At 35.4% G+C, this 26,341-nt stretch overlaps 1 protein-coding gene across 1 annotated transcript; it reads left to right on the forward strand.

The window, feature by feature from the left end:
• The first annotated feature begins 12,991 nt into the window (after nucleotides 1-12,991).
• Nucleotides 12,992-24,119, forward strand: LOC121430474. The gene is made up of 5 exons (XM_041627741.1): nucleotides 12,992-13,052; nucleotides 16,611-16,874; nucleotides 19,038-19,241; nucleotides 21,855-21,948; nucleotides 22,535-24,119. The coding sequence occupies exons 1-5, from the start codon at nucleotides 13,019-13,021 to the stop codon at nucleotides 23,391-23,393; spliced, it is 1,455 nt and encodes a 484-aa protein (XP_041483675.1). The 5' UTR covers nucleotides 12,992-13,018; the 3' UTR covers nucleotides 23,394-24,119.
• Nucleotides 24,120-26,341: the final 2,222 nt, after the last annotated feature.

Here is a 26,341-nt window from a genome sequence, read left to right on the forward strand (position 1 = left end):
GAATAAGCTCTCGCACAGAATGGTGGACATGTTTTAAAGTCGATGAATCTAGGAATCCTCTACAAGATGTGGATATGATAATTACAATATTACGGATCTTGCCTCACTCGAGATGACAGTGTGAACATGTTGGCTTTGTATATTCCCAGAACGGCAGTTTTAGTGGAAAGAGGGACGCGTTAACCATTAAGTCCAGCCCAGAAAAATGTTGATTTGAATGAATATAGAAAAATCAATCTAACTTAACACTGAAGATTTCATTAAAACCGGATGTAAAATAAGAAAGACATTTTAAAGTTTTTCTTATTTTTCACAAAACAATTATATGCATAACTCAGTGATGTGTAAATGAAACAGTCGATGATGTTCCTCACTCACTTTTTATTCTATTTTGTTTTTATTGTTTGAATTATACAGTATTTCATTTTTTTACATATAAACCATATAGTATTAAACAATGCTAATTACAAATGCTCAGGGAGGAATTAATTATTGTGTCATTTGACAATGATGAGAAAATTCGAATATTTCATATTTCGCATAATAAAATACACAAGAAATAGCGAGTGTATGACGTCATCAGTCTGCTCTTTATCATACCGACCAGGGTGTGCATATAATTGTTTTGTGAAATTAAGTAAAATTTTAAAATGTCATAACTTTCGTATTTTACATCCGATTTTGATGAAAATTCCAATGTTATGCTTGTTGGATTTTCTCTCTTTTTATTCAAATAAACTTTTTGTTGGGGTGGACTTGTCCTTTACGCTTAATATGTGGTATGGTTGTAGCCGGTGGAGAGAAGATAAAAAAGCTGTGAAATCAGTTTTGCTTCTCTTCAGCTCAGGATAGTTAAATGCCATCCGCATGTTTATTTCAGAAAACAAAGTAGGGTTTTCTCAAATGTTTCATTTACATTTTCAAGAGAGTGAGTGTGAAAGTAATGGTCGGATATCTTCGGCAAAGCAAATATACTGTCGACCACATTACATATAATATTAAGCACGGTGTCTTGATAGTTTTCATCTTTCAAAATACTAGTGTTCATTTTCCTGTAACCAGCCGGTCTAATATCTGATTTTGTTACTCTAGGCTGTACATATTTGTTTACAAGCCAATAATCTAGTCTTGATGTGATTCGTAGAGATTGGTTTCACTATGTAAATTATCTCCATAATGGGTTGATTTTTCTCCAGATATTACAAAGTGAATATTGTTTGAACGGTTTACAAAAATTTCGTGTTTTTTTTTTATTAAAATTTACTGCAGGTACCTTGATCATCACGAGCATTTAATACACAATTCCAGTCTCCAACTTAGATGAGATTAGAGTCTGAATAAATCACACCATTCCTACTAAGAAAAGGTTGTAAATTTAAAAAATCTCTCCTTATTGTTTTTTATGTAGGTCCATTTATATTAAAAAGAGAATAATGCATGATATCAATAACAATTTTCAGAAGCAACTTTCTCCCATAATTATTCTGTTTTACAGATATAACATCAACAATAAACTTTTGATCAAAAAAGAACTGCGATTGCTGATGAATGATTCGATCCATGTGAAAAGTAACATGGTCCATGCCATTCATTTCTGATTAATTCATCTATATCAGTTGTCCAATATGGCTGCAAACACAAATTTACATTTGAATTTTACACGTATTCCCATTTTGGAACAATTTTTTGGTCTGACATGGCTTCAGAAAATGTGTTAATTCGAAACCGCGTACTCGGGGTGGCAAATTTGCTCTCAAAAATTTTGCGAGAGTAAAAAGTAAAAAGCCAGCGAGCAGTGTGGTCTAAAATTTCGCGTTGAGGATTTAAAGTGAAAAATGTTTAACCGTGGAACGAACATTTCTTTTACCTCTTAAAGTAAGTTGGCAATCATAGCGCGGGCAATATACGCCAAGTGTAATTTGCTCTTGACAGGCCATCAACAGACACTATTTTAAAATTTTCATATTCGTTCACGTTCGATTGCACCAAACAATTGCTCAAGGCTCCATATCATAACGTTGGAGAGACGATAAATGAGATACATGTATGTGGAACGAATAATCGACTGTAAATACCTGCTTTGAATAGGAAGCTGTCATTTCCAAGAACGAGTATGCCATACTGAACAGTTCGCGCGCTTTCATTTGATCGTATTGTAATATCACTTCAGTGGCATTTTTTTTGCTAAGTTGATATTCTCCTCATCGGTCAAATATACGCCTAGTCTATGAAATATGATGATCCACAGCATTTATATCGCGCCATATACATATTAAAAACATTCATTGGCGCAGGCTCATCCAATGTGTTAGTCACTTATCATCTGCCGAAATAAGTGAGTTTTGAGAGACGGTTTAAAGAGTTCCATGCTATCAACTACACGAAGTGAAGAAGGGAGGGAGTTCCAAAGGCGTGGAGCAATAGTAGAAAAGGCACGGTTTCCAAGTCTCTTCAGGTGTGTGATGGGTGCATGAAGATTGGCACCAGTACCAGATGAGCGCAAGCCAGGAGGTACACGGCGTTGTTCTATAAAGGTCACGCATCCTGGAGCTAAACCATGCACAGCCCTGAAAGTAAGGAGGATTTTGAATTCGATATTGTACTACATTTGGTAGCCTAATGCATTTCTGTGAGAATAGTGGTAATGTGGTCATATTCCTTTGTACCAGTTAGCAGACGAGCAGCAGTATACGCCTTAATGTATGTCCAGCATAGTGGAAGGAAGACAAGCCAGCAGACTGTTACAGAAGTCAATCCTGGAGGTAATTAAGGAATGAATATTCGCATGGAGAAAAGAGATGAATCATGTTAGGAGGCAATTTACTTTAGGTTAACTTCACCAACGACGTATGATAGTCGGGAACTAGTGGGAATAACCCATATTACCTGGTGATCAACATCTGTCTGGTCTTGGGAAGGAGGTTTAACAAATTATTCCATCATGGTAACCGACAAGTGGCTCTGGAAACCTATACAATGGAACTGGTGGACAAACGTACAAGTGGCTACGGCTGTCGTAGGGATTCTTGGCAACCTTCTCGTAATCGTTCTTCTTTTCCAGCGTCGTAAGCAAAGCAGAGCCACAGACACGCTCATTGGAGCGTTGGCTACCGCAGATTTCTTCACATCGATCTTCATGATACCACTTCCAACTGCTGAACGTGTACCAATGACGATACTAGGTGAAGTCTACTGCAGGCTGATGTTTAGCAAGTTCCTATTGTGGTCTTCGACAGCAGCATCTATAATGGCACTTACGAGTATTGCTATCGAAAGATACATCGCGGTTGTACACCCACTGCGTTGCAAGGAGCTCCTCTCCAAGAGGAGAATCCGAACAGCCATTATCTTGAGCTGGGTTCTTGGCGTGACACTGCATTTGCCGTTTCTCTACATCAACTTCCCAAATCCTCAGCATGAATGCGATTGGGAATTTCCGTCAAAAGAAATACACATTCTAATAGGCGTTGTCCTTTTTGTATTTCATTTTCTCATCCCCATGATTGTGAGTCTCACTGTGCATGGGCTAACAGCGCGTTCCTTGCACCGCCAAGCAAATCTTTACCTCGGTGCGAACCAAACTTCTGACGCAAATCCATGCATCCGACACGTTATCGCCAAAAAGCGAGTTCTACAAACATTATTCTTAGTGATACTGTTCTTCATCATATGTTGGGGGCCTATCCAAATTAGTTTTATTCTGCTTGACATCGGAATCATACCAGTGACCTTCGTGGGTAGTACTACACAGCATGTTTTCATCATATTAGCGTTGTTGAACTCCTGTGCGAACCCGTTCATCTACGCAATTCGCTTTCCAGAATTCCGCAGGGCTATAAGGGAACTCTTCAATCCTAATCGAAATGACACACCAATATTTGATGACCGAGGTATAAGCTCAGCCATTATACATTCAACACAATCTATCAAACTGGGTGATTCCAACTGTTTCTAAATTAATGATTAAGATTACGATGGAAGAGTTAAATCTATTCATCTGGACTTACTTTGATTGAAACAGAGAACAGTAAGTAAGTCCAGATGAATATATCTATTTCTTCCATCGTAATTTGACTTTTCCTGGATAAATCAAACCTTACATCAGTTTAATGATAGATGTTATTCTATGGCGGCTGTTTTGAATTTCAAGATGATGCTAATTCAAATGATTAAAAAATAATGCACAGCTCATGCTGATTGTGTTTCTCCACTAGCATGTTTGAGCAATTTCTGGGTAGTTACAATTTGAGCAAAGTGTGAACGTTGGTTTAGCTATTTTTTATGGCGGTCATTTTAAGACTCAATATGGCGGTCCATTGAAATGACCCATTGTGTCATAGACATGTATATTGACATGATAACTTCCATATTTCGTTAAACATAAACAAAATTTGAACCTAAATCAGTGTCTATAATGTGAACTAATGGTAAAATCTCTTTTTTTGCAGGGGAGCATTTTTAATGTGAAAATGACCGCCCAAGACGTAGTAAAAAAAGGAAAATGAAAGTAAAGTTGTTGTTTTTTCGCCACCTGCAAATTTACGATATTGGCCAAAGCGATTCATTTTTGCGCAAAAACAATCTATTTGGACCCAATGTTGTGTTTAAGCAGAGTGTAGGCTACTGATCCGGATCTCTTAATGATACCCTGGCCCCGTATTACAAAGGTCAGCGATTATTACGCTTGATTTTGACGATTGATTGTACATTGTAGTCAGTGGATTTTAAGAATGTTTTACGATCGTTGCTAAGCTTTGTGTTACGGGCCCCGTGAGTTTCCTTCATATTTCATTGGTGTGTAGCGTGAAGAACCCGTTAATTTTAATACCTTACCAAGGAGTTAACTCATCACCATTGTAATAGGTATGCTATTATTTATAACGTATGTTTTTTCTGTCGTATAATCTTTGTATTGTAATTGCTTTTTCGTGTTGAATATCACTTGCTGAAAAAAAATTATTCTCGAAGGCGAAGTGAAAATTTCTATAAATAATAATAATAATAATAACAACAATAATAAATGCGTTGGCCCAACACAGCGGGTGCAAGCTAATACAGGTTTGTTACAAATCGTTTGAATTGTTTCAATATTTTTGAGAAGGTGAAAATATTGAAGGTTTTTTGTAAGTGCACTACATTATCAAGGAATACATTCTCAGAGCCCTTGCACATAACGCTTCTACCAAAGATATTCAAAGTGGACGAGAATCTTAAATATGCTTTATTTCTTCTCATGAATCACGACGGGCTGAAAAAAAATTGAAGGTTGCTACTATTTGGCTAAATTGCTCTTGTTAATCTGTTTGTTTTAAGTTGTTAAAGAAAATCTAAATGTCTACAAGCCCTTCGTGTTTGTCTGTTGGTATTTTAATGGTGCTCAAATGTGTAAAGCAACCATGCCATCCTTTAGGATCATGTAACACTTGCACAGTCCACTAAAAACCACTGAAAACAAAGTTAGTGCCCATAAATTCGCCTTCTGTATTCTTGCAAATGCCTCCAAATTGAATATGGCAGGAGTGATCACTACTTTTTAAATGTATGGCTTTATTTTACTCATTGCAGATGTATCATTGTTGTATACACGGGTTGACGTGAGTCTGCTATAAAGCAAACCATAAAGAAAATATTTTGAAGGCAGAAATAGCAAGGTGCTTCTTAGCGGAGAGATAAAATCACTTGAGCATGTTGACTGCTAAATCAAATTTTATTCATCGTTTCTATCATTGCGCTTAACGTTACTTAAGCACGAGAAAAATACATCATTTAGATCCTTTTTTTGGTTTATTATATAGTGGGTTCCAACATGACTTAACCAGGGAGGACATCACAAAACAATAGAATACCTGAGCAACATTCCATAAAAAACAATGATTGATAGCAAGATCTTTTTATTGTTTGTACTCCAACAAGTCCAATATAACTGCTTGCGGGAACCACCTAAAGAAAAGGAAGCACTCGTGTGTCACACCGTTTGTTTGTTTGTTTTTAATTTGTTCTGCGGATGTACATATTAGCAAGTTTCAAGATAAATGCTGAAGTTGTAAATCTGTATTACATTAAATTCGAGTCAATGATAAACAGAATGCGTTTGTGACTAAATTACATGTATTCATCTTCATCTCAGCACTGGTCAATAATACCTCGTTCAGACCCGGGTTCTTAGTTGGAATACAATTCCATTATACAAGGATTGAAATTCATTTTTATTATCACGACCCAGATGTAGGCCTTTTTGTTCGGAGGAAATGTCGGAGTAGTGCGCGTCTGCATGGACAGAGATATTCTGATTTATCTCAAACCAAGTTACCCTGGTTGGAGGTTGAAGCCCACGTCTGAACGAGGCTTATTGAATCCCATAATGCAGGCGAGACTGTCATATGCGTTAAGAGAATGACATGTAGACCAATATATTATAGAAACCCACACCGCAATTAGACAACAAAAAAAAAACGTATGTAAGCCTATGAATATTTAACCAAAAACAAACGTAACAAAGGCCTCTTCAAGATTTCGTTGTTTTAAGTCCAAACTTGCCGAACGAAACGGAGCTCTAATGGGATTTATGTTTATTATTTGATGCCGAATGACAACATGGCATGTGTTGATATATCAACCCGATGTCCGTCCAATTAATCCAATTAAGCCCCTGTTACACCCACAAATGTAATAATCGCCCACAAATGTAATAACGCCCACAAATGTAATAACACTTTACCCACAAATGTAATAACGCCCACAAATGTAATAACACTTTACCCACAAATGTAATAATTTTTGATCGCCCACAAATGTAATAACACTTTACCCACAAATGTAATAACGCCCACAAATGTAATAACACTTTACCCACAAATGTAATAATGCACTTTACCCACAAATGTAATAATGACTTTACCTACAAATGTAATAAATTTGAAGTGATTTTTGGCGAATTCGTTCTAAACTAATATCCTATAGTAATGCGTTCATATAGCACAAAAGTTCAAAGTCTTTTTTCCAGACCCGGTTAATGAAATATTACAGTACAAGTCCAAGTCTTTTTCCAGACCCGGTTTTTCAAAATTATAATATACGTCCAAAATCTTTTTACCAGACCCGGTTATTTCAAAATTATAATATACGTCCAAAGTCTTTTTTCCAGACCCGGTTAATTCAAAAATTATAATGCAAGTCCAAAGTCTTTTTTTCAGACCCGGTCGTTTCAAAAGTTATAATATACGTCGGTGAGGGGTGAAGACAACACTCTAAGCCCAGGCATCTTAAGTGGGTTTAATTTTGAAGATTGGTCTCAGCTGTCATTTATTTTCAATATTTCTTTATCTTTTAAATAACTGGGTCCAGACGAAAGACTAAGCATAATACTCGTGTTATTCCACAAGAATAAGAATATGAGTCTTTTGTTTTTAGGATTGTTTAAATCATTTTTAAATCACCGGGTCTGGAATAAAGACAACGCTCTAAACATGTGCTTTTCTACATGCATGGTCTTAATTTGGAGGATTGTTGGTTCTTAGATTCGTTGTTGGGGGTTGAGTTTTATTGATTTTTTATTCCTGAAATAATTGTGTCTGGAGGAAAGTCGATCTTCGACAATCGGTCTTCATGTTGTTCCACAGTAATTAGATTATTGGGTATTCGTTTTAGAATATTTGTAAAAACTATTTTATTTTTCTAATAGTAACCAAGTCTGGAGAAAGGATGTCTACTTTACCCACGCGTTATTACAATGTTTTGTAGGGGTAGTAGTATTATTAAAAAAAGACATATTTTTACTGGGTGAAACTTTGGAAATTTGGTCTTAGATTCGAAGTTTTTCAGTTACTTTTTTTAATAGCCGGGTCTGGAGGAAAGAGTACGTTTTAAAACTCGTGTTATTCCACGAGAATAAGAATATAAGGTCTTATGTTAGAAGAATTTTTTTTCGTAACTGTTTTAGGTCTGGAATAAAGACAACGCTCTAAACCTCTTTTAAAACAGGTTCTTAGGTTGAAGGTTTGTTTGGTCTTAGACTTTGATTTTTTTTAATTCTTACTATTAGCGTTTTTTTTTAAGAAAAAATGGTCGGGCTGAAAGACTACGCTATATCCAGCATTAATAAGATTATGGGGTCTTTATACTGTTTTTAAACTGTTATTCATAATGTTTAAATAACAGGTAACCGGGTCTGGAGAAAAGACTACGCTTGATTCTCAATTTACCCTTAGTGCATATATTCACAATATACACCGTATAAGTTGAAACAACAACAAAGACATTAATTCCATCAGTTTTAATTAACTGGGTCTGGAGAAAAGACTAAGCTCGATTCCCATTTTTTCCACAGGAATATCATTATTGTATCTCAGTTTGGACTTATGTTATAAATTTTGAAATAACTGGGTCAGGAAAAAGACTTTGGACTTATTAAAATTCTTGAAACAACCGGGTCTGGAAAAAAGACTTTGGACATATATCACAATTTTTTAAACAACCGGGTCTGGAAAAAAAGACTTTTGACTTTTATTATATTTTTTAAACAACCGGGTCTGGAAAAAAGACTTTGAATTTATATTATAATTTTTGAAACAACCGGGTCTGGAAGAAAGACTTTGGACTTGTACTTTGATGTTTTATTAACCTGGTCTGAAAAAAGACTGCACTTTTGTGCTATATGAACGCATTACTATAGGATTTTAGTTTAGAACGGATTCGCCAAAATCCCTTCAAATTTATTACATTTGTGGGTAAAGTCATTATTACATTTGTGGGCGATCAAAAATTATTACATTTGTGGGTAAAGTGTTATTACATTTGTGGGCGTTATTACATTTGTGGGTAAAGTGTTATTACATTTGTGGGCGTTATTACATTTGTGGGCGTTATTACATTTGTGGGTGCAACACCCCCCCCCCCCAAAAAAAAAGTACAGAAAGAAAGGGGAGAGGAATGATGAATTAATAATTGTCTTTAATTACTTTATTAATTATATTTGCGTTATTCAACTGAGGCATGCACCATTTATCAACAAATATGAACAACTATTATTTCTAGGAATTTAGTTGTAATACTGAATGCGCATATACATGTAAGGCACATCTCACGTCGTTTATCACTACATGCTATATCTTTAACCTGTAGATTAAAAAAAGTCTGCCAACGCATACATTGACAGACTTTGTCATAATTTATTGACATGAATATTTGATGCAGAAACCGGGGGAATTCGTGAGATTGAAAAATTGTATTATTAATAGGCACGATATTCTGGAATCAGTAAACCCATCAAATAAACCGCGAGCTGTTGATTGTATTCGAATTATGTTATGGTTGAAGGTTTTTTTTCTGAAAAAGTACAAGAAAAACTATTTATTGCTATCTATTCATTTATTTTCTTGATTAATTACTCTAGCGTGTTTGTTTTAATTATTTTTTTTTGCATTTATGTTCATTGTTTATTTATTTTTATTTATTTATTTGTTCACTTCTTCTTTACTTATTCACTTATTTTTTTTATTATCTTAATCTAATTAGTTAGTAATTTTATTTTATTTTGGGGGTGGGGGCTTCATTCCAACCCAACCTCTGAAATTAATCAGCTCTGAATTTATGCAAACCATTGCGTATGTTAGTTGGAATACTCATTGACTGTGCATACTACCACATGGAACATGTCTTTTCTATTCCGTAGTAATAGGGGGACCAACGTGATGCTCGTCCATTGCACCTCACTACATCAGTATTGGTATTATTGTAATTTTATTTTGGCGAGCTTATTCATTTGATATTCATGCATCCTCTGCCCCTTAAAGCAGTGCCTAACTTATTTTTAACATCTCATTCTAAGATGTGAAGAGCTCACTTGCAAAAGTGGGTTAGGTCAATTTTTCATCAAACTTGATTTCTTAATGTATAGATTTCTCAATGTATAGATTTTTAGTAACTCTATAAGGTGATACCAAAGAAAAGTTGAAATTCCTATTATAAAGTAAACTAAAATGGAAAAGAAAATCCCATTTTTTCCAAAGGGGTAAGGTCCATTTCAGTTTAGTTGCAAAATGGGTTAGGTCCACACAGATTTTTTTTGGAAAAAGAATATCTTAAAAAAAATTGAAGACAGGTAGATTTCTTTTATACCCAATTTTATGTTCTCATGGTAGGGTATCATGAAAATTCAGTTTCGCATACGAATATTACAATATGGGAGAATTGAAAAAAATTGTTTTCTTCGAGTGGACCTGACCCCTTTTGCAACTAAAGTCTTCTGAAGAACTCCTTTGTCAAAAAGGGGTTAGGTCCATATTTTATGAATTTTGCTGCTTTCTGTCCCTAAACCTCAAAATTCTTTGTCATTCTGATGATACCAAAAAAGATTTGAAATTCGAATGAAGACGTGAATGAAAGTGGCAAAGAAAAATCACTTTTTTTAATCAAAAGAGATTGGATTTATTTCAGTTTGCTTGCAAAAGGGGTTAGGTCCACATTTATATTTTTTTCAAAAATTTATAGAAAAAAATTAAAGACAGATAGATTTCCTTTGTACCCAATTTTATGTTCACATGATAGGGTAGTACATCATGGCTATTTAGTTTATCATAAGAATATTGCAATAAGTGAGAATAAAAAAGAAATGGTTTTTCTCGGAATGGTCCAAAGTGGACCTAACCCCTTTTGCAACTAAATTCTTCATATGTAATATGAATGAATACTGTTAAACTAATCAGCTATTCAATTTCTCTTTGAAATACATGTATCAAGGTGGTATTCCGTATATACTATTTTCATCCCTCATGCAACAATTACCACTCATTACTGCATACATTGATATGACTTATAACATCCACAATTTTCATGCCAACATCTGCTAACCAGCTCGTATCAACATATTACTTCATTCGTCAACGCAGCTGTGCAAGAAGACAAACAGGTAGTGAAACATAGCAATTGTAGAAAATTATTTGTAAAAACCTCAAGCGAGTGAAACGAACCAAACCAATTTCTACCTGAAAAATGTTTGGGCTTAGACTCTCCGGATAGAACACAGATTCGTATCATTCTATCTCTATGCCGAATAAATCGTTTTTTGCGCGATAAAATGTGATAATTTAAAGTCATAAGGATGAAGAATTATCAATATATCTGCTACACTATACAATATCCTGAACTACGTAATGTTGCAAATGGGTAGATCAATTGCAGTACTTTGTTAAATAAGCCCTCTTTAATGCCCAAGTGCCTATCGTGAATTCTACCCAAAATAATATTTAACTGAAATATCAAGACTGACATACATTCCTTTCACCACAAAATAACCTTGAAGCTATATCCACCTCCTTTACTGATCAATTAATTAATCATTTAAAATAATTAGCACCATTAAAATTATAACAAAACGCGTCCATTAATAAATTACATTATCATTGAGTAGTCCTGATGTATTTAGTAGAAGGTTAGAGGCAAGTAGGTGATGCATATTATCATAACTATTAGTGCATGTATATCACTTTCAGATAGTATTAGATTAGAGTAGTATGGCGACCGTTGTTATAATAATAATATCACTAGAGTTTTAGAACTTTGGAATCATCAGATCATTCACTTCCTATTCCATGATTTGATTCGAACTCTTTCAAATCCCTCCCACTTATTCTCTCGATCCCATTTGGATTTTTTTTTTCAAAGAAATATATTCAATATCTGTCATAGATTTTGGCATGATACTTGTAAAATAACATCGCATTTATTGGTTTCCTCTTTTCTTGTCTTAATTTTCTCTTCTTTTTCTCTTCTTAGTCATGAAACATTCGGGGATCCACCCCCCCCCCTCTGCACACCAGTGACACATGCAGCTGTCTTCTTAAAAGGTTTTCAAAACTAATACTTGTCAGAATTAGTACAGCTCTGTCCGTATTCATCACTCCTGACTCTTCTGATTTTGATTGTTCACACGGCATGTATCGTTGAATAAAATATTTTTTACATGTTTTATGCGAACTTGCTATGAATTCAAACATTGAAAATGAAGTTACTGAAAATCAATGTCGGCCTTTGGTCCGAGGTATACATGTAGAAAAGAACGAAAGGGGCGGGAAAGGGATGATATATGTTATAGTTTTCCTTTAAATATTATTTCAAAACTTATAAAGGAAATAGATTTTCCTTTTAGAGTGGACACATTTTCGTAGGATCGTTGCTTACTCGCGACTTATTAGGAATGCTGCCGGTTACGCAATATTGTGCCCATTTCAAAGTGGCTGGCCTATTACGCCACTGAATAAAATGAATCACAGCTTTGATGCTGGAGTGGTAAGCCAGGGCGTATTGAACCCCAAAAATATTGAGGGGGCTAGATATGGCATATGAGCGTAAACTTATTTCAAAGGAATTCGACATTTTTGTCACAAAAATCATATACGGATTTTGACATAATAAAAAGAAAAAATGATATCTTTTTTTACCCTCCTATCTGTTCTTTTCTAAATTGCTTTCCTTGTCCCTTTTTTTCTTGGTGGTGATTTTTTATTTTTTTTAATTATTTTTCAGATTTATTATATATATATATATATATATATATATATATATGTGTGTGTGTGTGTGTGTGTGTGAGGGTGTGTGTGTGTATATATATCGTTATTTGGGGGGAGGAGAGCGTCTCCAAACTCTATGCCATTGTGGTAAACCCCTTTAAACGTGTTAAATTCAAGATGCTACTTTCGATTTATTGGCCATCCCCACTTATCTAGGTTTCCCTCTATAATTGTTCTTTCTCACTCTCTACGTCTCTCTATACTACTTTTTACCATGTACCAATGGCATAACAACAAAGCTCACTTCCTGATCTCTACTCTGTCCAAATGTGCTTTGTGGTAAATCAAATCTATCAAACTCTTACACCTCCGATTTCAACTTCATATCTTTCTTTTTAAAAAAGTCTTCAGAAGGTGGAATTGCATTAATATCGATTAACCTAAATATGGTAAGACTGCAGAGATTTGTCGATGTTTTCACAATGTTCTTGCCAGCTGGGTTTGTTTTGGTCATGCTGGTGAGGGTTGTGGAAGGAAGAGGCTCTGGTAAGTACGATGTAAAACATTTATTGTAATTCAAACTGTTTAATTTTAATATATTTTTTATAGTATCTGTATTGGTTGTTGTTGTTTTTGGTTAGAAGACCGAAGCTACCTCAAGAAATGTGAGAAAGGTTAATGCGTTTGGTTCTTCTTTAATCAATATCATTATTCACGCAATGATATTATCGGGTTTTTTTTCAAGAACTTCGGATTATTGTGCTGCGGCAAATTTTAAACAAATTTGGACAGTTTAGAATCATGATTTTATTATTATTCATACAATCATTAATGAGTGTAAAGAATATTTTGCCATAGAACAAACTTAAATATTGAACCACCTTGAAATAGCCTAACCATGATGAACATACGTGATACAAAAATGTCATGGTTTATAACGTATGCAAAGAAATAAGGTTTCAGAATACGACTAGTTTCTTGCACGTTTCAAGGTAACCTAAACCGCATACATTCGTAATTCCGAAGGTTCGTCAATCCGAAAACAAAACAAGGTTCGTTAATCCGAAAACAAAATAAGGTTCGTAATTCCGAAGGTTCGTTAATCCGAAAACAAAATGAGGTTCGTAATTCTGAAGGTTCGTCAATCCGAAAACGAAATAAGGTTCGTATTTCCTTAAATGAAAATTATTCATTTTGGTAACAAAAAACGGTGTTTTCATTACAAGATTACACGATATTATGCAATGATAGTAATAACGATCGATGATACATGCGTGTGCTGTGGCCAAAAGCATGTATTTCATTAAGAATAGGCGCCCTGATCAAGCATAGGCTAATTTCGATTTTATCTGAGCAATGCTGCCTAAGCAAATGGTTTAAAGATGCAGGGGATCGAGTGTGTTGGTCGCGTGCGTGTAACCTCTAGATAATAGGATTTGTATTGGAGGGGATGTCATTTTCAATAACAGCTTCTGCTGGTAATAAAAATAATACTAATAATGATCCTTGTGAGATGTTGAAAGCACTCGCAACATCTCACAAGGATGCCCTTTTAACAGTAATTGACCAAAAAGGCGAATTTTACATCTTCAGATTTGATTTCTTTCCCCCAAACCGCTTGCTCGCTACGCTTGCAAAAATGAAACATAAATATAATTTATCAATCAGTGATCACTTAAATTTTTTTGCTCAATTCAATTACTACAAAACACACAACCTCTTTGCACAGATGATAATCTCATGGTGAAAATATATGTTTGCACCAAATTGCCCCTATTAGTCCCTTTTTGGCTTTGCCCCCCCAGGAAAATATGTTCCACCTCCACTGGTTGAAACATGCATCGTCTTCATTGCTAACTGCAAAAAGTTCTTAAAATGTCCCCTTTAGATCAGGTCAGAGCTTATATATTTAAAATTTCTGTTTGCGCTTCTTGTTCGCAGTTATTATCTAAATTTATTTACATAGGCATCTCGTTTTGAAGATCACAAACATAATTGCCCATCATATTAAAAAAAAATATAGCTCGCGCTCGCATTATTTAGAAAGGGTTTATCATGTTATTACATATTTACTTTACTTTATAAGTATAAAGCTAATTATTGACTGTTAGGACTACCCTTTCAAAGAAACAAATAAAAATCAACTTTAAGCTGCCGATCGAGGAAAATATGGCTGGAAAAAAAAATTGCCCCCCCCCCCTATTTGACGAAAGTGGATCCGCCGGGAGGGAGGCAGGGGGCACTTGCACCCCAAAAATGAAATAAAAAAACAGGGAAATGAATATTTTCCAAAATGGGAAAGTTCCTTTTTCAAAAATAAAGATGCCGTTTTTCGTGTTTTTTCGAAATGAAATACTCTTTTTAAAGTATACAAGTTAAGTTTTCATGAAGGCTGGATTATTGCAAATTTTCAGCTTGCGCTTCACACTCTCATTCGATTGGTGAAATATGCATCCTAAAGAGGTCACTAAATGCTTTCTTTAACAGGTTCCTTTTCTGGTCAGTATGTTTAAGCTCGCGTTTTGCGCTCGTGTTAATTTTTTAGTTAGATGCACATCTTTTTAATGACAGCAGAAATCTGCTCGGATTTTTAAAACCTTATTTTCATTTTTTATTGAAATACCCTAAAGTTTTAGCTTGTGATTCACGCTCGCAACACCTCGCAATAATGCCATTTAAAGAATAATTGACCCCAAAAAACGTTTTACAACTTCACCTTTGAATTTGTTTTACCAAGCCGCTCGATCATATACATGTATGTAACCTCTCCCGAAAAATAAAGCCTAAATGTACGTTTTGCCATAATAAGAAATCACTTCAAAAAAGGTTTTCTCTACTTAATTACTATCAAACACACAATGACTTCAAGCAACTCTTAAGGTGAACTAAATATCACCAAAGTGTCCATTTTGACGTATGAGTTTCATTTTTTCGCTTTACCCCCCAAACGAAAATTCGTTCGGCCGCCCTTGCCTTCCCATCCTCATAACAATTGAACGGCAACAGTGTCCCCCGCCCCCTTCCCCTTGCCTCTGCCTCTGCTTTCCCGGTTTTCATTTTTCGGATTAACGAACCTTATTTTGTTTTCGGATTAACGAACCTTATTTCGTTTTGGGATTAACGAACCTTCGGAAAAACGAACCCTTTTTCGTTTTCGGATTAACGAACGTCGAGGTATAGGCAATTTACGTGTTTCGGAATTACGAACCTTCGGAATTACGAAGCTTCGGAATTACGAAGTGTAACCACATAAACAATCGAAATTGGGTATGATTACAATCGACATACACGTCACAATATTAAATGACTCAAAGAAGCACATTAAAATTATCATAATATTCAGGACGAGGCTATCTGCATAAATTGAAATCATGTTGGTAATTAGCACCGGAAATGGTGCTTAGATGGTAGAGCGGTTGCCCTATGAACGGGAGGTCGTGGGTTTGACCCACGGCCGAGTCTTTCAAAAGGCTTTAGATTTTAAAATGCGACCTTGCGCCTTATTAGTAGAAGGAAAAAGGCTAATGACAACATCATGCAACACCCACTGGTCAGGAGAACAATTCTTAAGAGCTGTAATTGAATTATTATCATTATTATTTTCTTTTTATTATTATTATTTCTATTATTATTATTACCATTATCATTTTTTATTATCACTTTTATTTGTATTACCATTTCAACTATCATTGTTGTTGCTGTAGTTCGTGTAATTGCGTGGTAACCGGTGATAGCAATTATTGTGGTTGCTTTTGCATGCTGGAATGATGATGCAGATCAGAAAAACTGATTCCGAAAACACAATCATGTTCTTCCTTTTATCTTTTCTGTCATTTGGAAACACTTTAAAAATGATTCCACACGTTTTATTCTTACTTTTCAATTTTATTTATTTCTATTTCCTCTTTTTTTTTACTTCTTTGCCCTTTTCCCTTTGTGTGTTTCCTAATTTAGCGCCGAAGTTCTTTCTTTGTTTATTTTCATTTTTGTCCTTATTTCTCCGTTATAGCCCTTTATTCAACATTGTCAAATTATTCACTCTCTATTTTTGGATACATCTTTTCAATATTTCATCAGTTTCTTTAATACCTGTTATCATTTCAGGATACATCGGTTGTTATCCGGTGGGACATCATGTCCAATCTGTTTTCAACCCCCAACCATACAACACGACGACAGTCGACGAATGCTTGCTGTTTTGCAGATACGATTTTGAAAAATATGCCTCCATTTTGGGGAATTTGTGCTTTTGCAGCAACAGCATTCCCGATGACAACGGGACAATCGAAAAGGCTAAAAACGACTGGTGCGATAAGAAATGCTCGGGCAACTCTGCTCAGAAATGTGGTGGGAGGACGCACTACTCAGGTATTTGTATTTATTATTTTTTTTACAATTGTTATAAATCAACATCGGAAAATGACGGTGATTCATTTTGTCATCCCCTTCACATATATCTTGTTTCTCTCGCAATTTCATTCTTGCTTACTCTTTCACGTTTAAGGTCCCTCATTTTCTGCTTTGTTTTGCTCTTCCTTTTTACCTTTCCTCTTCCTTTTATTTTTCTTCTCCTACTATTTCTTCTTCTTCATCACCATCGTATTCTAATTATTCTTCTTCGTCTACTACTACTTCTTCTTCTTCTTCTTCCTCTTCTTCTTCTTCTACTACTTCTTTTTTTCTTCTTCTTCTTCTACTTAATATTGTTCTTTTTGTTCTGATTCTTCTCACTCACTTTTTCTTCTTGTTCTTCTTCTTATCCTCTATATTACACACAGTTATGAGTTTTAGGGCTTTATGAATGTGGCGTGTGATACGTCGAACAATATAGAAGACCAAAGCATCAGACCGTATGTTGGTTTACAGAGAGTGCGATCGGTTAAATCTGCAATTTAATACAGAGTGAACAATAAACACTAGTGTTTGTAGAAACTGATTGAGCATAAACATGTCCTACTAAAATAATATTTGTTGTATCCGACTTCAAAAAAAAAATGTTGACTTGCATAACAACTTACAAAATAATGTATCTATTCAACAACTAAGAATTACCTTGACATGCTTCAAGGTCATAACAGGTATTAGTATACTGTAGAGTATGTCAATCACTGATTATTTGCCCTAAATTCCACTTTTTGTCAAACAACTTTCATAAAAAAATACGACTTTAAATGCGTTTCTTTTTACGTTTTTGTTATGTTAACATAGTAAATGACAATGCATTCATCCCGCGCCCGAAAGCGCCAAATTCAAGTTGCTTGCCTTTACACGATTAACTACGCTGCATACGACTGTACATGTACGCAGCACCATGTGAACTAATTAATTTGGCCTCCGTAACCTTAATTTGATTACTTACAAAACATATTTCTCCATGCCACTCGGCTTAAATGATAATGTAACAAATAAACTTTAAGATAAGAAATAATACTTACGTCATTGGGCGAGTCGTGTCACGAAATCTCAAGAAATTAAGCAGCAACTATGGGCAAACGTCGCAATTCCGATGATGAGACATGATAGCAATACGCATCAATCGGTAAATTCACATTTATATCATCGATTTACAAGAAGAAACAAGAAATTCATAACAAATTAAGCAATTATTAAAAATATCATGATAATTCTTTGCACGACAATGAATATAAGATAAAGTCTGTTGCTAAGATAACTCAGGTTTTCTATTTGTTTTGCTGTTAGAAAAACATTAAACAATTTATGACTGCACCAATCATTGATCGTGGACAAATATTAGGCATATTATATTATTCTTGTGTTTCTTTCCGAATTCCTTTTCATCTTTTTCTGCTTACTCAGATTATTCTTCATATCCTTCGAGTTTATATTCGTATGCTTATTCGTCTAGTTTTACATTGTTTTCATCTACAACAAACCCATTCACATTCCTTTTAAATAGGAAACAAAGTTGCGATTAAGATTACCACTTTGATTCTTTATTCTTTACCGAGGCACTTCACCAATCATGCCCAACGCCATTTGAGAGGAGCTCGTAAACATTTCATGTTTCAATTTCATAAACTGTGTTCAAGAGATACTTTCCAAACGATTCCAAACAATCTATTTTCATTAAGTGGAAATTAATACGAAACATCAACACGCATGGCGATACAGCCGTTCACAATGAGACATCTTTTTTCCCGATTACAGTGACATCCCATGAAATACAAAAAAAACCTATTAATTGATTGATTTCAATTAGGTGATTACTCATCGGGGATAATATCTTTGGTCTGTTTTGTTACTAATAATATCTTTATATGATTATATACCCTGTTTGACTTTTAACGATGTATGGGATATTGGCTACAGTGTACATCGATCTGGCGCTGCACAGTGGCTGCCGGACCAAAGAGGGGAAATTATTTTTGTGAGCATTTCTATTCCAGATGCCGATTTCTAACAGTAAATTATGGATTTTCATTTGCACTTCATTTTAATTGGTCATATAATAAGCAATATACATTTATCAGGGTGATTGTAATTGTGTATTTTTTATCATCAAATCCGCAGTGTTTAACACAACAGTTGGCATCTGTCCGCCGTTGATGCCGCCGTTAAATGGTGGGGTGAGCCGAGTTCTCTTTCGAGAAGGACAACGGGTCAATTTTAGCTGTCGACCTGGCTATTCCCTGATCGGAAATGATGCCATAGAGTGTTTAAGTTCGCAAGGGGAGACTGGAAAACCTATCTGGAGTGGAGATACACCAATATGTGGTAGGGACAACAATATTCCTCACGTTGCTATCAGATTTGTAAAATAATACCATCGCCAATTGGAAGTTGGATTTTTTTTTGGTCATCTAATCCTCGATGATTGCTAAGTTTCAGTTTCAATCATGACATTCCTAAGTAGATTGAAAAACAATATTCAATGTAGCAATCTGACAGCCATGCATATAATCTATTATCCAAAATATACGATCGGTTGCATTTATATACGATAATAATTACAGCTGACACACTTAGCATAATTTGATCTGAAGGGAAAATTTTAAAAGTTCACACGGATTCTTTATTTTAGCGTGTACTATCATACGGAAAAGGTTGGATCTGAATTGATAACAAATAATTGGAACATTAAGAAAAAAATAAAGGCATACCATAATAATGTTTTTCTTGATTTCCGCATTCATCGTAGATGAAAGCATGTACATATTTTATTGCGTAGTGAATACAATTATCTTTGAATGTCTTCTTTTGTATTCAAAATCATCTTCATCTTCATTACTTGTTTGATACTTCTTTCTCTGGTTCCGCATTGGTGCTGAAATCAAATCATGAATAGTACTTTCGGCAGTTATTTCAAAGATACCATGTCTTGAGTCATGTCATGATCAATATTCGTGTTTCCATTTTTTAACATTTGACGACCAAACCGCATGTGAGTAAATATCACTGCATACTTTACTTGCAGAAATAGAGTGAATAGTGACAGAGCGATTAACATGCATAGTCCATAGCATTGTCGCGTATGAGATATACATTTATTCACCTTAAAGGTATTGTTTAACTTTGTGAGCAGCAGATTTAAAAAAATTCTCAAACCAAGATGAAACATGTGTACAAGTGCCTGTATAAGAACTAATAAACCCTGAAAACAACCATTATTGAGAATGAAAAGCTAAAACTACAAGGCAAACCCTGATTTTGTAAATAGGCGTCTTCTAGACGCCTAAATAGTATACATACGTGTATGGGATGAAATTAAGATGGTGTTTCCGGTCACTTTATACTTCAATTTTTGAAGCACTAAATAATTATTTTCGAACGCAATTTTTTCTGGGCTTCATTTTTGTAACATATCACAGACACAGGTGACAAGTGTGACCTTCTAGCTCAGATTTTTTAAAAGTCAAACCAATGTTAAACAATCACTATAAGGGTGACGGGGAGCGTAGAATGTAAATAAGAAATTATAATCAAAGCAAGGGTGGATGAAGCCAACCCAACTGATGATATACCCCCCCCCCACCACCACCACCTTAATTTTTTTTTTCATTCATTTCGGTTTATTGTACACAATACTTCCTTGTTAAAACAGTTGGGAGACTGATACAAAGATTACAATGTAAGCATAAATTTCATAGTTACATAAGTGAAATGAAATAGTCAAATAATATAAAGTAACAATTAATTAATTTATGTTGGTATATTGCACTTTTAGATTGATTAACCGAAATTAAAAGACTTTCAACACACAGTGTGTATATTCGGGTGAAAACCAACAATTAAAAGTAATTTATGAAATTTCTAGGGTAAACTGGTCAATTTTTCATTGAGTGCAGATCATAACTTAATGATCTATCAGAATAAGGGAATTTTATTTAAAGCTGAAAAGAAATTATTCCAAGATATCCAACAATTGTTTTAAATGCCTACTTTCTGCCTAAACACCCATCTATCACCCAATAATTATCAATCTACTCTAAAGTTTGGTACATGTAGGTTCTAATGGAACTTAACGAATGAATAAATATACAGATTCAATATGTGACAAGCAACCAGAAAAATCAACACATTTTTTGTCGCCATTAAAATTATCAGTAAAATAACCAAAATATTAATTTGCTCCTCAGGAAATGAAACTTAGCTGAAAAAAATGAATAGTTAGGTGATCTAAAAGATTAAGCCTTCTTTTTTGTGTTTCTTCGTCTACTCCTTATACTGTCAAAGGTTGTTTAACGACAACGAAAAAAATCTAACTTTTTTTTCTGACTGTGGTTTGTTGCTGATCAATTTTGACGGATTAGGAATTATTTTAAAGCTTAGGGTGTGCCTTATCAAGATCAATTAAAGTTTTGAAAAATTCCAGCGACTTAATACTGTTTTCGGAATGGCAGGTCACATGAAATAACGAAGGGGGAACAAAATTAGAGATTTGACCGCATTCCTGATCGAATGCCGCTATTATGCTGTGCATTATAATAGTGTATTATTTCCCCTTTCCTTTGTAAAGGACGTGTGTATTTTTTTTCAATTTAATTATGAAATAAACCTTTGCTTTTTCTTATTTGCGCTTTAAATCATTTGAAGTAGTCAAAACAAATTACGGTGGAGAACATGATATATATATATTAATACCGTTTTTAAAATATGTGTACATAATTGTAATATGTCATATTATAACATTTAACAACAATGTCTATTTGGATTAAACCGACTTCCGCATATTTACATTTCTTTTATAATGGATGTTTAGGGTAACTATATGTCAGATTGATAATGACTGTTTAAACAATATCAATATTTCAATTCAGTTATATTGGTTGACTGATTGATTTATGAAATTAATTCCACTCGTATCATTTTCTCTTCTTTGTTTCTCAGAAGCATCAGGAGCATGGTCACTGGAATGGGTTCGGTTGCTGATTGTTGTAGTTATTTCAATAGTTGGGACTTTCTTAATCATTCTGATTTTTTTGTAAGTAATATGTAACTCCTTAATCATTTTGCCAACTCAATTTGAACAGCGCCATCTCCAAACCTGAGCTAGTCATTTAGTTTCTGAACCCTTGCAAAGGATGAAGCATTTCGATTATGAAGTCTTATCACATGTTTCACAAGATGCTAATATTTCAATATACTTTCCTTTGTTTATTATTATTTATTAATTATAATAAAACGTTAAAAATGCCAGAAGCCTGTTGCATAAAACTTTTACCTGAGAAAACTCTGGTAAAAACTGAAAACTAAGGTTAGTCTGACTTCCGCCATTGACTTTAACACAGGGCAAAAACTCCGGTAAACACAACCCGAGTTCTCTCAGGTAAAAAGTTTTATGCAACGGGCCCCAGTTGATTGCGATTTTGTGCATAGTCAGTATCACTGGTCATGGTCAAATGTGTTATGAAATTTAAAAAACGCCATGATGATCATTGTGCAAGAATGAAGCGTAGACCATATCCATACCATCATCAAAGTAAACATATCAGATAAATTAAAATGTTAGCCTTTCCTCTTCAACATCTTTATTCCTTTTTCGCTTCACCTTTTGATTTTCTTTTTAGTTCGTTGAGGGCGCGTCGTTGTTGTCCAAAGAAATCACGCACTCGTACTTTAACCACGAGAGAAGACTTTTCCATGCCTGATTGTGCCATGGCCAATACGTTCGATTCAGAGCACAGTCCTGGGATCCTTACCCGAAGTTACAGAAGTTTCTCATTCGAGAATAGCTCAGATGTCAACTGGGAAGATGATCAGGAGAAAGATGACGCTAATGATGCAGTCACGACCATGACTACGAGCATGGGAACGGCGGTAAAATCACGATTAAAGGCCCTTGGGAAAGACGATCAGGGAAACAAAACACAACCAAGCGCTGACAATAGTGGCCCAGGATCTTCTCAGAAAAAAGGGGGCACCAACAGGATAAACTCTTTTGCGGATATCTTAAGGCCATCATTTCCTGGAACAGCAAAACAAGGAACTGAAATAGCTTCTAGCTGCACCTCCACCAAACCACCCAATGTCCCCCAAAAGCCCTCTAAACTCGAAAAAGCTTCAAGGCCGAATGTCGAGTATACTTCTATCAAACCTCGCTGCAAATCTGCTTATATTCCAAATACTCAAAAATTGAAAAGCAAATCCGTACACCAAGAGACCAGGAAGAATGAAGATGTTAGCCAGGACGATGACAGACGACGTAACCCTGCCCATAATCAACACGATCGAAAGTCAGACATGTATTGCAATACAGCTGAAATAGCTAGTAGATGGCGCGTCAAGCAAAGCCTTCAATTAGATCAAGATGGAGATATGGAAGGAACAGGATCTGAAAACGTAAGGTCAAGACCAGCCGTAATGCCGCGACCAAAACTCCCCAAATCTAGGTATCGCGAATGTTTCTCAATGCAAGAGCTAGATTGAACTTTGTGACATCGTAATATTATCACTTTTCTTGTGATTAGAATGTTTAAATACTGTCCCTTTTAGAAACATACTGGTTTAAAAAAAAATTCTACCTTGGGTAATTAAACTGACCCAATACGCCCAGCATGGAATGGTTTCATCACGGCAGAATGTCTCTTGAATCTACTTCCGGGGACACATAGCGGATACTGGAAAAACGTTTTAGGATGTTTTTAACTAGAAATGATATCGTGCGAACATGGTTGGGCAGCATGATGATTCATTTACAGTATCAGATACTCGAAGAGAACATTGAGACCCCTGTCTTCTGATTACTTATTGATAAGAAATAAAAACATTGGCATAGAAAGATATGTCGCGGTGGGATAGGTCACCCGGTCCATATGCTGGCTCCACATTCATGGCAACAGCCTCGACAAACTACTTGAACCAGAATACAGACTGATACTTACATGAAAATGATGTGTATAATATACACATTATTTTCATTTTAGTAATCATTTGCTATACTACAGGAACATGATTACTATTTCGATCTACAATATGTGTGTATATTCTCTTTGCACGTTACTCACTTAAAAGTAAAAGCACGCAGAGAATGATGTACATAGCATGACAGTTATCAGTTACCGTAAAACGTAATCACATATTTATATATTCTGCGTTACACTGTTACATTTTTCAAGAAATATTACACATTTGGCGTGTAATGTCTGCGAAGAATGCGTCCTGTATAAAACAGATAAAATAAAAACAAACAAACAAAAGCTAATCCTGTTGTGTGTATGTGTGTTGGGAGAGTGGTGGGTGGGTGTGGGTAGAGTGGTGGTTGGGTGTATTGGTAGATTGGTGGGTGGGTGAATTGGTAGATTGGTGGGTGGGTGTATTGGTAGATTGATGGGTGGGTGTATTGGTAGATTGATGGGTGGGTGTATTGGTAGATTGGTGGGTGGGTGTATTGGTAGATTGATGGGTGGGTGTATTGGTAGATTGGTGGTTGGGTGTATTGGTAGATTGTTGGGTGGGTGTATTGGTAGATTGGTGGGTGGGTGTATTGGTAAATTGGTGGGTGGGTGTATTGGTAGATTGGTGGTTGGGTGTATTGGTAGATTGGTGGGTGGGTGAATTGGTAGATTGGTGGTTGGGTGTATTGGTAGATTGTTGGGTGGGTGTATTGGTAGATTGTTGGGTGGGTGTATTGGTAGATTGATGGGTGGGTGTATTGGTAGATTGATGGGTGGGTGTATTGGTAGATTGGTGGGTGGGTGTATTGGTAGATTGATGGGTGGGTGTATTGGTAGATTGGTGGTTGGGTGTATTGGTAGATTGTTGGGTGGGTGTATTGGTAGATTGGTGGGTGGGTGTATTGGTAAATTGGTGGGTGGGTGTATTGGTAGATTGGTGGTTGGGTGTATTGGTAGATTGGTGGGTGGGTGTATTGGTAGATTGGTGGTTGGGTGTATTGGTAGATTGGTGGTTGGGTGTATTGGTAAATTGGTGGGTGGATGTATTGGTAGATTGATGGGTGGGTGTATTGGTAGATTGATGGGTGGGTGTATTGGTAGATTGGTGGGTGGGTGTATTGGTAAATTGGTGGGTGGATGTATTGGTAGATTGGTGGGTGGGTGTTGGTAGATTGGTGGTTGGGTGTGGGTAGATTGGTGGTTGGGTGTATTGTTAGATTGATGGTTGGGTGTATTGTTAGATTGATGGTTGGGTGTATTGGTAGATTGGTGGTTGGGTGTGGGTAGATTGGTGGTTGGGTGTATTGTTAGATTGGTGGTTTGGTGTATTGACAGAGTGGTGGGTTGGGTGTTGAAAGAGTGGTGGATGGGTGCGCTGAAAGAGTGTGGTGGGCGCTTTGATAGTAGGTGGGAATTGGTTATAGGGTGTTGGGTAGATGAATCAGTAGAGCGTTGTGGAGCGTTGTGGCCCAGTGGATAAGTCTTCTGACTTTGAACAGAGGGTCGTGGGTTCGAATCCCAGCCATGGCGTAATTTCCTTCAGCAAGAAATTTATCCACGTTGTGCTGCACTCGACCCAGGAATATCTCGCTCAAAATTTCATGATTTTAACACTTCATATTTAGGGTGCTTATGATAAAAAAAACATAAGTGTTATTCATGTTGACAATATTTTGAATTCTTGAAAATTCTTCGATAGGCAATATTGAAATGATATATACTGTATATGACAATGGTCTTCATCATTTTCTGTAAAGAACACACTACGAGATAGCATGAATGCTGATAATAGGTTCCCATTAATATCTTTGGACAAGTTATAGTTTCATTTTCATTAACGATATCCGATATCACTTTATTTCGCTTATTTAATTCAATAGTCAAATGTCTTTTTAATCTATAACCATAATGCTTATAACCGTATAACATGGTCGTAAATTCGTGGTCTTTGCAGGAGGCCGATTCTCATATTACCCATTCATAAGTTAAATGGTCTACAGTATATTTGAATTTACATTGATGAATAGACTATTAAAGCCAAAGCTTAATTTGTATATGTAAACGTAAACCTAATTGGGTTAAAAAAATCCCCGTTACCTTCCCCGTAAATTTAACAAAAAAAACATGGATATATAAAAAAGTAATAATGATTAAAAAAAAAGAAACCTTGTCCCCTTTCACTTCTTCTTTTTCGTACTGGGTTATCGCGGTTCAATATATAGATCACTAGAGGTCTGGAATGTTTTTATTGTATACATATGGGGTTAACAAGGCCGAACAAAACACATGGTCAACTTAATGTGTTAATGTAGTCACAATATGGACACCTGCATCAACACAATGTTTGCTGTTTTTATGTTTTATTACCATGATTACTGCGTTCGAAATAATACAATAATGAAATAATCCGTGATATAAACAATATCATCATAATACATTATGAATACAAAATGACGATGTGAGCATAAGGTTCACCTTTTT

This window comes from Lytechinus variegatus, chromosome 17 (genome assembly GCF_018143015.1).
Source record: "Lytechinus variegatus isolate NC3 chromosome 17, Lvar_3.0, whole genome shotgun sequence".
Lineage (NCBI taxonomy): Eukaryota > Metazoa > Echinodermata > Echinoidea > Temnopleuroida > Toxopneustidae > Lytechinus > Lytechinus variegatus.